The 12,443-nt window shown below is 47.6% G+C and overlaps 1 protein-coding gene across 1 annotated transcript; it reads right to left on the bottom strand.

The window, feature by feature from the left end:
• Positions 1-1,079: 1,079 nt before the first annotated feature.
• KCNE4 (potassium voltage-gated channel subfamily E regulatory subunit 4) lies at positions 1,080-4,536 on the bottom strand. The gene is made up of 2 exons (XM_043577976.1): positions 4,241-4,536; positions 1,080-3,638 (listed from the first exon to the last, which is right to left on the bottom strand). The coding sequence occupies exon 2, from the start codon at positions 3,606-3,608 to the stop codon at positions 3,105-3,107; it is 504 nt and encodes a 167-aa protein (XP_043433911.1). The 5' UTR covers positions 3,609-3,638; positions 4,241-4,536; the 3' UTR covers positions 1,080-3,104.
• Positions 4,537-12,443: the final 7,907 nt, after the last annotated feature.

Here is a 12,443-nt window from a genome sequence, read left to right as displayed (position 1 = left end):
CTTAGAAGTTCTTCTTTTTTTTTTTTTAAAGAAAACAAATATTCCATTAAAACGACATAGTGTACTCTTCATATTTTTAGGACAATTAGAGTTTAGAATTCCCTCTTCTTCCGCCCCTGGTTAAAAAGAAAAAAAAAATCTTAACTCTTCCTTCACCAAGAATGACATGAAGCCAGGATTAATTGAAAGGCTTTCTTTTCAGATAATGTTCTCATGTTATGTTGTCAAAATACCAACTGGTGACTTGAGATCCTTGATGCGCTTTGGGAAGAATCCAGGCTGTCCTTTTGCCAGATAAATACTTTAGGGAGACAGTTATTTGTGAACCTAATGGAAACATTTACTTGAAACAGAAAAGCTAAACTCACAGGAAACAGAGAAACATAAAAGTAAGGCCCCTCTCTACCAAATGCTTGTCTCAAAATGGGTCACCGGTTTTGGTCATTTTTCTTTAGGACTTCCGACTGTGGAAATAGCATCATAAAGGAGAGGTCGCAGCATCCTGGCCGCTGGCCGGGCCTCGGGCCCGTGCGCTGGAGCGAAATCAACACCAAGTGGGAGGAGCTAGACAGTCAGGTGACTGGGACCGGAAGGAGCGCCAAGGCCGACCCACCGCGTGGGCGCTTCGCTTTGCCCTTAAGCCTATGTTGCTGCGTGTGCTGCAACTCGCTGCCCCTCAGTCTGTGCTGCCGTGGCCACTTGTGGATAGTGTTTGTGTAGCCAACATGCAAATCAAATGTTTTCCGGCGACCAAATTTGGAGCAACATCTTTACAGCAATTGCCATGTCACAGGCGTGTTCAAATTCAAGGGTCCCACAGCCCCCAAATTTAAAATGAGAGGTGGATGCAACACCCATCTACAGTTTTATTTTGTTTTGTTTTATTCATGGCAAAGCATATCAAAGGATGGGGAAGCCCAGCCCTGCTCACTCCATGATTCAGGCAGAAATAAGATACAACTTCGTGTGAGTCTGATTCGGAAGATGATCCGGATCCAGATCCAGAGACGGCTTGGGAAATGGCTGGCATGTCCTGGAAACTAGGAATTATATTGAAGACTCCAAGACAGAACCCATAATTTCGTAGGGAAAATGTGTTTTATTTAAATTAAAAAATAGTGTGAAAATTACAAACTGTTAAATACAGAAGACAATTTTATACAACTTAATAGAATAAGAAGGAAGTATATACATCACTTTTTTAATAGGCGCAGATAGACTTGCACCAAACTTCAGGATTAAGCAATGGAAAATGTGACCATGCACAAGTCCGTCGCAGTGAAGTTTCAGAATTCAAGTGATTCCAGGCAAGGAGCCAAACTTAACTTGGCTTCTTTCACCTTAAACAGCCCCCTTGGAGTAAATCCACACTCGCAATTTTAAAGTGAACGGCGGGCCCTTCCCGTGCCCCCCCCCAAACATAAATTTCCTCTAGCACTGTGTTAAGGCAAACTGATAAACCAGTTTCTCCACTGTTAACCCTTCCATGGGAACAGTGGTTATTGCTATCTCCAATCAAGGGAGAGTATGTCTTTTTAAAAAAAAAAAAAAAATCTTTTTTTTTCTTTTTTTTTTTTTTGTTTTTACTAGAATTAAATTTGACCTTTTGGTGTGTTTCTCTTCCTGCTTGCCTTCAAGGGCCGAACGGCTCTGCTACGAAGCTACTGACCGCAGGAACACACGGAGACATTAGCAAGCATTCCTGAGCGTTTGCTTTTAGATTTCTCGTCTCTCGGCTGAAGTATTAACATTCTGCTACCCAGAGAACTTTGCAGAGTACGATGTGGTATGTGCCTCCCTGGTTTACTCCTGGGAACACGACAGCCTGAACAGGGGGGGGTGATGCGCCCTGGATTTCCCAGTTACGTGCGTTCTGGGTCTCCCAACTGCTCCTTTAAATAACAGATCCATTCTCAGGCTGACTGGCCTAGTGGGAAATATTTTGTCCAAGCTTCCTCACACCAGGCCATACAGGATTTATCACAGAGTCTTAAAATCCAAAGACATCCTCCCGGCCCCCTGGGGATCTCAATTCAGGAGCCTCATGAAGGCAGTGAGCCTCTTGATGACAAGCCCAGGACCACACAGCAGATCAGCGTCCGGGCTCGGGATCAGAAAACAGAACCCGGACCCCCGCTTTGTGCGACCTCCGCCTGAGTAGGCCCTTCTAGGTCTCGGCGCCGAGACGAAACGCCACACGGTGGAGGCCCACGTTACGTTGACTCCCAGCTCCGAAAACGAGGCTGGGAAAAAAGCAGCAGCAGAGCTAATGGCTTGGCCTCGTTCAACCCCACCATCACCCCTTCTGGAAAGATCCAGAAGAGTCCCCTGCATGGCTATTCAGAGTGCAGGTTAGATTCTGGGGAAGCCCTTGCAACCAAGAAAATGTCCCGCCAGCATGTGAGGCCGGGTGGTCTGAGGTCAGAGTTCAAGGTCATAGGTTAGACAAAGGGTCAAAATAGCAGATTACATTTTATAATCCCAGCCAAGGTGATCAGGCTTAAAGGTTGCTTTTTCTTTTTTCTTACAGTATGCAAATGAGCCAGGTTTCGCTCTCCAGCTTTCTGCTATCAAACAAAAGTCTTCCCTCAGACATCCCCCCTCTAACCTAAAAGACCTCCAAAATAAGTGCTGTAGACCACTACAGAGACACAGGAGAGGTACTTACAGCCAATCAGATCTAGAACAAAGCTCTAGGCAAATTAGCAGATCAAAACTAGTCCCTCAGCGTGTCCTGGGTGTTCGGCAGCCCTGGAGGGGGGCAGACGCCTCAGGAGTTAGTTACCCAGGGCATCCAGCGCGGAAACAACAGCAAGCGCGGCCACCTGCCGAATTCTGAACCGGAACCCCAGCCCCCAGGCCCCAAAGTCAGCGGACACACTGCACGTCTTCAGGGCTTTTCCGTGGCAGGTCTACACCGCAGGCCCGGCGGCGGCGGCGTGGACAACTGGAGGCTCCCTCCGGCTGAGCCTTGGCCCCCCATTCAGGGGCTGGCCCAAGGTCTCTTTAAAGTGGCAGCGGCATGCACTGCAAAAGTGAAACCAGACACGGAAAGTGTCCGTCCCCTCTCTGAGAGTGCTGGCTGATGGGGGGCCCCGGGGGTGCTAGGAATTCTGATGGATGTTCTCCGAGGAGCCTTCGCTGCTTTCGTTGAGGAGCGTCTCCGAGGTCTCCCCCAGCTCATCGTCCGCCCCCTCCTCCTGGATGGTGAGGTGCACGTCCGGTGTGGAGGACTCGGAGCTCACGCTGTCGCCTTCCATGGAGCAGAGGGTACAGGACAGGGCGGGCGCCACACTCTCCTGCAGCATGTTGAGCATCATGGGCACCTGCACCGACCTCAGGCCCGACACCATGGGCAGCGGCTTCATGGCCTCCCCCCAGAGCCTCTCCTCATCCTTGTACAGCAGCAGCAGGCTGGACTTCTTCTCCCGCCTCTTAGACTTCATATAGCCCAGCATGATTCCGATCAAGAAGATGCCGTAGAAGGACATGACGACCAGAATGTAGAAGTACTCGTTGCCGTTGCTGCTCCCGCTGCCCGGCACGTGGGACACGAGGTGGCCGCTGGGGGCTGCGGTGCTGGGGTGCGTGCTGTTCAGAGGCTCCATCTCAGTATTGAAGCACCACTCAGCCAGGGTCTGGGGAGAAACCTGCAGGTTAGAACTCTCCCACGGGTCCACGGTGCAGGGGGGGGGGGGGGGGTGAGCCTAAGTTTTGTGGGATTGCAACATTATAAAAGCCTGTAACTGCACCGGGCAGTGGCGGTAAGAGGTCCCACAAACTAGTTGGCAGACGTTAGCAATGAAAGGTCAGAGTGGAGGGGGAAGATAGGGAGAAACGTGACCAGGGGTTTTCTTTTTGTAGTGTATACATGTCCTCATAATTGCATTTCCTAAAGTGAGCGTGTCAAAAGCATTGTTGTTGCTTTTTTTTTTTTTTTGAAAAGCAAAAGGAAAAAGTATAAGACGAGGGGGCATAGAGGAAAATAAATAACATTTGAATCACTGGGAGGCTTTCTCTAACTGAGCGAAAGAAAGAAAAAAAAAGAAAGAAAGAAAGAGAGAAAGAAAAAGAAAGAGAAAAAAGCTAGCTTACATTTTGCTTCTCAGACCCAAACCTATTTTTAATTCAAACCCAAGTTTCCTTACAACAAAGAGAGGAAAGGAAAACTTCATCTGCTGGTTGCCAGAAATATCCTTGTTTCAAATGTTTCTGAAACAAAGTTGCATTGCTAACTTACCGAAGGCCGGCAAATTTCTTCCCAAGTCCGGAGTTGCTAAGTGGCCAAGCCCAAGAGCGTGCTTCCTCTGCGCGGGGCTCAGCTCAGCGCTCTGACACTCTGCTCCCGGGATATATAGTCAAGAAGTGCATCGTCACGTGTCCGGGGAGGAAGATTTACAACAGAGGTTGGTCGTGGCAGAGTGAACAGTGCACTCCGAGCGGTGCAGTTCAGCTCACTGAACTGCACAGCTGTGCAAAGAAAGAGAGAGACGGGGAAGCAGGGATGGCTTGTCATCCTCCAGCCCAGAGCCAGAGTTTCCAGGTGGCCCTGAATATAGTGAAAGGGGAGGGGCGGGGGGAGAATGTGCCCACTGGGAACAGTTACCCCAAAGTCTGCGCTCATTGAAAATTAGTTAACTCCCTCTTGGGGAAAAACCATGAGGCCTTCCACAGGTTTCCAGAGCCCGTCAGGCACCATCATCTGGATAAAGCACAGTTGGAATCAAGTGCAGGATTGACTGTCAAGAAACTGGGACTTACGTTTCTGTTCTTCTTAACGACGCAAACGCCATAAATCCTTCCCAAACCTTTCTGCACTTCAGATTCCTGGTCTGTAAAACTGTTGGAGGTGAGGGCTTCACCATGCAGAATTCTGTGGACCGTGTGAGCTTTTGAATCCCTGTCAGCTTAATCATTCTAAGATTTAAGGCTGCCTGGTGCCAGATAGCCTTTTGAAAACATGGAGACGTTCTACCCGTCTTCTGCAGCCAGCTCATAGATGTATTTTTCATAATAAAAAAATCTATTTTTTATCATAAACAGAGAATCCTCCAGCTTCCCTTCAATAGCGTGGGTAAGGTGAACATGGGTTATGGTGCAGGGCACCGTGGGTAGGTGTGGCCCCCGTTCGACGGCACTCAGCTCCTCCTCGGTGGCGTCACACAGAAGCCATCCCCACATCTCTTTGCTGTCTCTGGAGGGTCGGGGGAGGGGCAGGAATTCTGCCCGTGCCCCGCTGAGCTCAGTTCAAGCTTTTAAAACCTATGCAGACCTTGTGTTAAAATGGCCGCTGTGATCAAACTTGGAAAAGAGATTGAAGACTTTGATGTCAGTCCATCCGCTCCCCGGGATGCTTATTCTGAGAGGCTATTAGTCCAAGTTAAAGTAAACTGGGAGGGATGCTGCGTTCCCAGTTGTCTGCGGCCTATGAATCGCAGCCAGGCTATCTTGGGGAATCGACCCTAGAGAAAACATTTCTCGTCGTTCTGCTGCTGTTAAACCGGAGCTCAAGGCAAGCGTGGCAACATCTGGAATGTGTAGAGCCCAAGCACTGGGACTTTCACAGCTGCTACACGAACTCACCCAGCTTCGTGCCCGGCCCTAAGTCTATGAGGACACCTGTGCAAAGAGCGGGAGAATGAGCACGTGCTCCTATCTTCCCCACCGGTCTACTCACCTTATGCTTTAGGCTGTGTTCACCCGTAAGTCCCCAGCTGGCTCCAAGGTCGAAGCCCTGACCATTCCAACACCAAGATCATCTGTACACTGGACATTTGGTCATACCAATAAAGACATCCTCACGGCTACATTGATACTTGAAAAGCTGCACGGCTACCTTGGCCAAGGTAGATTTGGCCTTTGCAACTTGTTTTTATCATAAGCACCTGACAACTTCCATCTACAACAATGCTGACAGTGGTTTGTCAGGGTCATCGGAACGAGAGAGACATTGTTGATGGTGGAGCCCAGTATTGCATGTAATCCGTGCCTTGGGACATAACAGTGGCCAAACACTGCAAATCTACAACCCTCCGGAGGCGGAGAGGAGATGGCAGGTTTAAGAAGCAAGAAAGCATGAAGCCGGGTGCCGGGAAGCCGAGTCTGAAGCTGAAGTTGCAAACGAGAGAAATCCTCCAAATCAAGCCAACGGTCCCAAGACAACAAAACCAAGAAAAAGATGGATGAATCCAGAATGAAGTCCAAAAGGCAAAGCAATTCAGAGACGTAGGAAGAACAAAATCTTGTACAGGCACGAGGGAGGGAAGAGCCCAGAGGAAACTCTGTTGCATGCCTGCTGGGTGTCTCTGCTTCTTCTGGGACCCCATGCAGACTCCACGCATAGATGTTTCTCCTACAGTTAAAGAAATGATGCAAGTGAAGCACTTAGTGCCATATCTGGCAGAATGCGTGTGCCCCGTCTATGCTTCCTGCTGTCATTTTTGAGAGTGCTTTGCTGCTAACGAGAACGTCAGGTTGTCTTCCGATGCGCATGTGCCTGACTTCAGATTTTTTATTGTTGCTCTTTCCTCTTCCATCAAGAATAGAATGGAAGACGTGGGGCTTGCCACCTCATTACCCACAGCCCAACCTTCTCTCCAGCTCTCACCCGTAACAGTATTATGCGAACGATGGCACTGAATAATGGCATACGATGTGAGGGAGGAAGGGAATGCATCTGCCAACTGCACTTTATCAGGGAAAGGATGGGGACATGCAACAATTACTAATTCCTTCTACTCTGTGTCACAGTTTCAAGAGACAGCAATGTTAAAGAAGAAAATCCATTTTCCAAATATTTTCTCCTAGTCTGTGGCTGGCATTTCCATTTTCTGAAGTGTCTCTTTTTTAAAGAAATTTTTTTAATGTTTATTTATTTTTGAGAGAGAGAGAGAGAGAGAGAGAGCATGGGCAGGGCAGGGGCAGAGAGAGAGGGAGACACAGACTCTGAAGCAGGCTCCAGGCTCTGAGCTGTCAGCCCAGAGCCTGACGTGGGGCTGGAACCTACAAACCGTGAGATCATGACCTGAGCTGAAGTTGGATGCTTAACCAACTGAGCCACCCAGGTACCCCCCCCCTTTTTTTTAATCAAAGAAAATATTTTGTTCAAGCTCCCAAAACAAATTTGAGGAGTTAAGTTGGGTTTGAACTGAAGAAAAAAGCCAAGTGGAATCTGGAGAGAAAGTTTTCATTTGGGGGAAGTTGAAATCCATACATACATTCTAATCAAAGACCTGTCCCGAGTAGGGTTTTTCGAGTTTTTCAGAGTCTACCAAGCCAAACCCTTCAAAGAGTGGCCTTTGCTACTCTTGTTTTGCATTTTCCCTTCCCTTTTTCTCGCTTGGCCTTCAGTCTTTCTCTTTGTCTCTGGTTCATTCATACGGGGTACTGCCCATGCTGGCCTAGAAGACTCTTTGTTCCTCTTAAAATCAGTTTCCGTTTGCGTATCATCTTTTTCTTCTTGTGCCACTTACTAAGTTTTTCTCTTGACAATGTTGGGGTACCACCACAGTTGCTACCTCTTGAACATCTTTCATTACAGCATCACCATCAGGGCGCGTGGGTGGCTCAGTCGGTTACGTGTCCAACCTTTGATTTGGGCTCAGGCCAAGATCCGAAGGTTCATGGGATCCAGCCGCGCATTGGACTGTGCACTGATACCACAGAGCCTGATTTTCTCTCTCTTCCTCTCTTTCTGCCCCTACCCTGCTTGTACACATGCTCGTGCTCTCTCTCTCTCTGCCTCTCTCAAAATAAATAAATAAACATTTTAAAAAAACACTATCCACTTAAAGAATACTTTTAAGTCTGGTGAGTTCCTTTGGGGCATTCATTTTTCTCTTTTCAGCATGCATCTTCCTTTTCCACTTACTCCATAAGCTTTTAACCATATTTTACCTGCAAAGTGACAAACTAGGAAACTCACAGAACCCAGGTAGTCCACGCTGACCAGAAGCTTCCACACATCTGCTTTCCAAGCAACCCCTTCCACACTCTCCGGAGTCCCCAGCCGTTGTGCTGTACTTCAAGAGCCAAGATGCCCCGGAAATCTTAACAATGTCTTTTGAAGAGCAAAACTTTCTTCACATTGATAGAGGCCAACTCTATCAGTCAAAATTTTTCACAGTTTGCGCTTTTTTTTGTATCTTAAGAAATTTGGGGGGCACCTGGGTGGCCCGGTCGGTGAAGGGTCTGACTTCGGCTCAGGTCATGATCTCATAGTGTACGAGTTCCAGCCTCACGTCGGGCTCTGTGCAGACAGCTCAGAGCCTGGAGCCTGCTTCGGATTCTGTGTCTCCCTCTCTTTCTGCCCCTTCCCCACTTATTCTCTGTCTCTCTCTGTCTCTCAAAAACAAATAAATGTAAAAAAAAAATTTTTTTTTTAAGAAAAAGAAAAAAAGAAATTTTGTTTGAGGGCGCCTGGGTGGCTCAGTTGGTTAAGCATCCAATTTCAGCTCAGGTCATGATCTCACAGTTGGTGAGCTCTGTGCTGACAGGGCAGAGCCTGGAACCTGCTTCAGATTCTATGCCTCTGTCTCTCTCTGCCCTTCCCCGACTCATGCTGTCTCTCAAAAAAAAAAAAAAAAAAAAAAAAAATATTAAATTAAAAAAAAAAAAAGAAATTTTGTCTCACCCAAAGTCACAAAGATTTTCTCCTATGAATTTTATCGCTTATCTCATATACTGAAGTCTGTGATTCATGTCAAGTTAAATTTTGTATGTAGTGCAAGGTATACATCAAGACTCATTTTCTTTTTTTTAATTTTTTTTTAATGTTTATTTTTGAGACAGAGAGAGACAGAGCATGAACGGAGGAGGGTCAGGGAGAGAGGGAGACACAGAATCTGAAGCAGGCTCCGGGCTCTGAGCTGTCAGCACAGAGCCCAACACGGGGCTCGAACTCACGGACTGTGAGATCATGACCTGAGCCGAAGTCAGATGCTTAACTGACTGAGCCACCCAGGCGCCCCTACACTCATTTTCTTTTTGTGTATGTTTGTTTCATTGCTCTAGCATCATCTACTGAAAAGACTGTCCTTGGCCCATTGAATTACCTTGGAATCTTAGTCAAAAATCAGTTAACCATGTATGTGTAAGTCTATTTCTGAGCTCTTTATTCTGTTCTTTTGATCTGTCTATCCTTGCATTGATGGCATGCTGTTTTGATAAATCGATTCTGAGCTGGCATTTTAAATGAGTCTAAGATATTTCGCAGCCCATACCTAGCTGAGCGTCTGTTATGAATCGAGCCTTTGGTAAAGGCTTTGCTTACCTCATTATGATGAGGTAAGTATCATCATAATCATTTCATGGATAAGGAAATTGAAAGTCAGTGAGGCTAAGAAAATTTTCCAAGGTCATGCCAATGGTAGTCGTCGACTCAGGATTTGAACCCAGGTCTGCACAATTCCAGAGCTCATTCTCTTTTTCCTACCCTTTGCCTCACTCAATGAAACAAAGAGACTGAGAAAAAGTAGAAAATAGAAGATGGATATTTTTCCAAATTTTTTTGAGCCTTAATAAAACTTTCTGCTTTTCTAATGCTTCCATTTTATTTATTTATTTTGAGAGAGCGAGGGAGAGAGAGAAACAGCGTGCGCATGTGCTGGGGAGGGGCAGAAAGAGAGAATCCCAAGCAGGCCCCGAGATGTCAGCACAGAGTCCAACGCAGGGCTCAGTCCCACAAACCATGAGATCATGACCTGGGCTGAAATCAAGAGTCAGACACTCAACCGACTGAGCCACCCAGGCGCCCATAAAACTCTCCTTTAAAAAGTGAATTCCTACATGGCCAGACATAAATGCAGGCGTGCAGTTACAAATTGTTTATTCTGAACTCATGCTATCAAAAACATTGGCGGCTGCGCCAAACTCAATATGTTCTCGAAGTTATCAGAGAAGTAGAAATACTTTTATCCTTTCTCCGTATGGCCCGTAGTAAAACAATTTCCCTTTTGCTCATCGTCATAACTGATTTCTGGTCTTGTTTTGATTTTTTTTTTTCCCCCTGACACAGTCCTGACACACAACTTTCTCCAGAGCTTTGAGTATTTTAACTTCCTGGTAACGTCATTTTTACCAAATGACCCTGGCCACACATCTCTGAAATTATGTTCGCAGCTTCTGTGACTAAACAAAGTCAGTGCTGGGATAACAGCACGGCGGCGGATCTCATCAGATGAAATGGAAGTCTGGAGTCCAGAGATCTGACCCGGCTCGGCCTCACCCGGGCTACGTGACTGGTTCAATTACATCATTTCTCTGTGTTTCAGTTCTGGCCCCTCAGGCATGTCAAGAGTAGGATAATTAATTGTCTCAGGATACTCGGAAAAGTCCCATAATCCACGAGGATAGCCATCTTCAGCCTGGGCTGTGAGGAACAGAGACAACAAGATGTGAGATAACCAGGCTACAGGACTGGCAGAGTATTGCAAAATGCAACTCTCAGTGTCTACCCCTGATGTTGCTTTTCCCAGAAACCCTTCCAGAAAAGTGGCATCTGGGAACTCTTGTCGTGGTCATCCCTTGTAATGCCCTGAGTCACCCTTCCTAGACCCATACTTCTTAGCATCGCTAGCACTTGGGGTAAAACAGGGCTGGGTATCTTCTAGTGCTTCGCAAGACCTCCAGACCCTCCTACAGCACCAGCTATGTCTCAGGGGGGATGTGGCTGGAGGCAGGACATCACCCACAAGAAATTAGGATGCAAGAACGCAGGCGTCTTGAAGTTAGAGAATGCCTGATAAAGTGGTCATTAACTTGCCCTTGTTATTTATTCCGACTCTCTTTCACCTGATACTTGTTTAGCAAATGCTTGCGTAGTGCTTGAAATGTCTCAGGAACCGCCATAAACACGTTACAAATTTCACCTTATTTAATCTTCCTAAAAATCCTTTGAGATCGGCCCTCGTATCATCCCTGTTACACGGATAAGGAAACTGAGGCCCAGAGTAGTTGAAGTAGCCTGCCCAAGACCCCACAGCTAGTACATGGCAGAGCTGGCATTGGAGCCCAGAGCTGAGATTCGGAACCCGGAGTCCATGGGTCTAACCGCTACACCACATGGCTGATTCTGGTTATTGAATAGCGCTATGTATGCCCTGGAACCGGAGTCAGTGAAAAGAGAGAGGGTCTAAATGTCCCCTGCAGCCTGCAGCCTGCTAGACACAGAGAACTAGGGTCCTACCAACATCTGGAAAACTCTGAAGGGTGAGAGACTGTGTCCAGCGCTGGCTGTGGAGAAAGGCTTTTGAGTAAGGAAAGCTCATGCTCCCAGAGTTTGTCAGGAGAAAGACATGGGAGTGCTTTGGATAGTCCAGACAAGGGCCACAGGGGAGGGAGCTCACAGACCTGGGATGCAGGCTGGTTCCTGCCCAAGATGGCAGCCCAACGGCTGAAGGAAGAGATTCGTTCCCCGCGTCCCAAGAAAGTGCCCGGCATGGGGGCAGAGCCCATGGTCCTACCCACCAATAGCTTTCAGTCTTCCCGAGGCCTTAGGGGAGATGCGCTCCTAGGGAGAGGGAATGACAGAAGTTTTAACTGTAAATGAACTTGAGAAATTCCGACCATCATGTGGGAATCAATGTTTTAATTACTGAACCGAGGCTGTTTGGGCAGACTGGAAGAGACAGAGGACTTTTTGTTACCTAAGAGGGACCAGAAAGGTCGTGGGATCTGCCACCAGACTTCCACCCTGGGGCAGAGGAAGAACGGGCCCCAGAGAATGAGTCTGAAGTGGCAGCGGCACTCATCCTAAGGGCCACCTCGTGATGACACGCGGCAGATATCTATTTATCGGGAGATAACATGTGCAGAACGCTGGGCACGGTGCCTGGAACTGGCCAGCGTCCACTTATCATAAATACTAAACAGTATCAGAAAAACACAAAAAGACAATACTTGGGGGAGCTCCACGGTATCATCTATCTGAAACTTACGTTGAAGGACTGGAAGTGATTATTCACTGTACCACTCCGGGCACCTACAGTGGACAACAGCAAGAAGGAGCTAAGAACCACCCCCCAAGGAATTCCCTCTTTAGTTTTCACAAGAGCCCCGTGAGGGCTACTGTGAACAGACCTGTAGAAATGTGGAGAAGGGGGTCCGGGAAGGCGAGTAACTCGTCCCGCTCCCACAGCAGGACACAGCCGACCTGTGATGGGTTGTCCTGCCTCCCACTGAAACCACGCCAGACACGTAGTCCTTTCCTGGGACACACACTGCTCAGCCGCTGCTGGTCACTTCCTCTGTCCCCAGCTAATCAAGGGGTCAGGACTGGCCTCGGGACACCATGGAGAAGGGCTTCAGTGATTCCAATTGAGCAGGGCAGAGCAGACAGTCTTTAAAAAAAAAAATCTTGAAGTCCTCCAAAGGTTTTCTTAAACCCTCTAAGTAACGGATCATAACACAGGGCCCACTGAAAGCTAAGAGGTGGACTGTAGTTC

The sequence above is a fragment of the Prionailurus bengalensis genome, chromosome C1 (assembly GCF_016509475.1).
Source record: "Prionailurus bengalensis isolate Pbe53 chromosome C1, Fcat_Pben_1.1_paternal_pri, whole genome shotgun sequence".
In the NCBI taxonomy this organism is placed as follows: Eukaryota; Metazoa; Chordata; class Mammalia; order Carnivora; family Felidae; genus Prionailurus; species Prionailurus bengalensis.
The sequence above is the reverse complement of the archived record's forward strand: the minus strand, read 5'-3'. Positions and strand labels throughout refer to the sequence as shown.

Excerpts from the sequence above, each read along its gene's own strand:
- KCNE4 (XM_043577976.1), bottom strand. The coding sequence starts at position 3,608 with ATGGAGCCTCTGAACAGCACGCACCCCAGCACCGCAGCCCCCAGCGGC.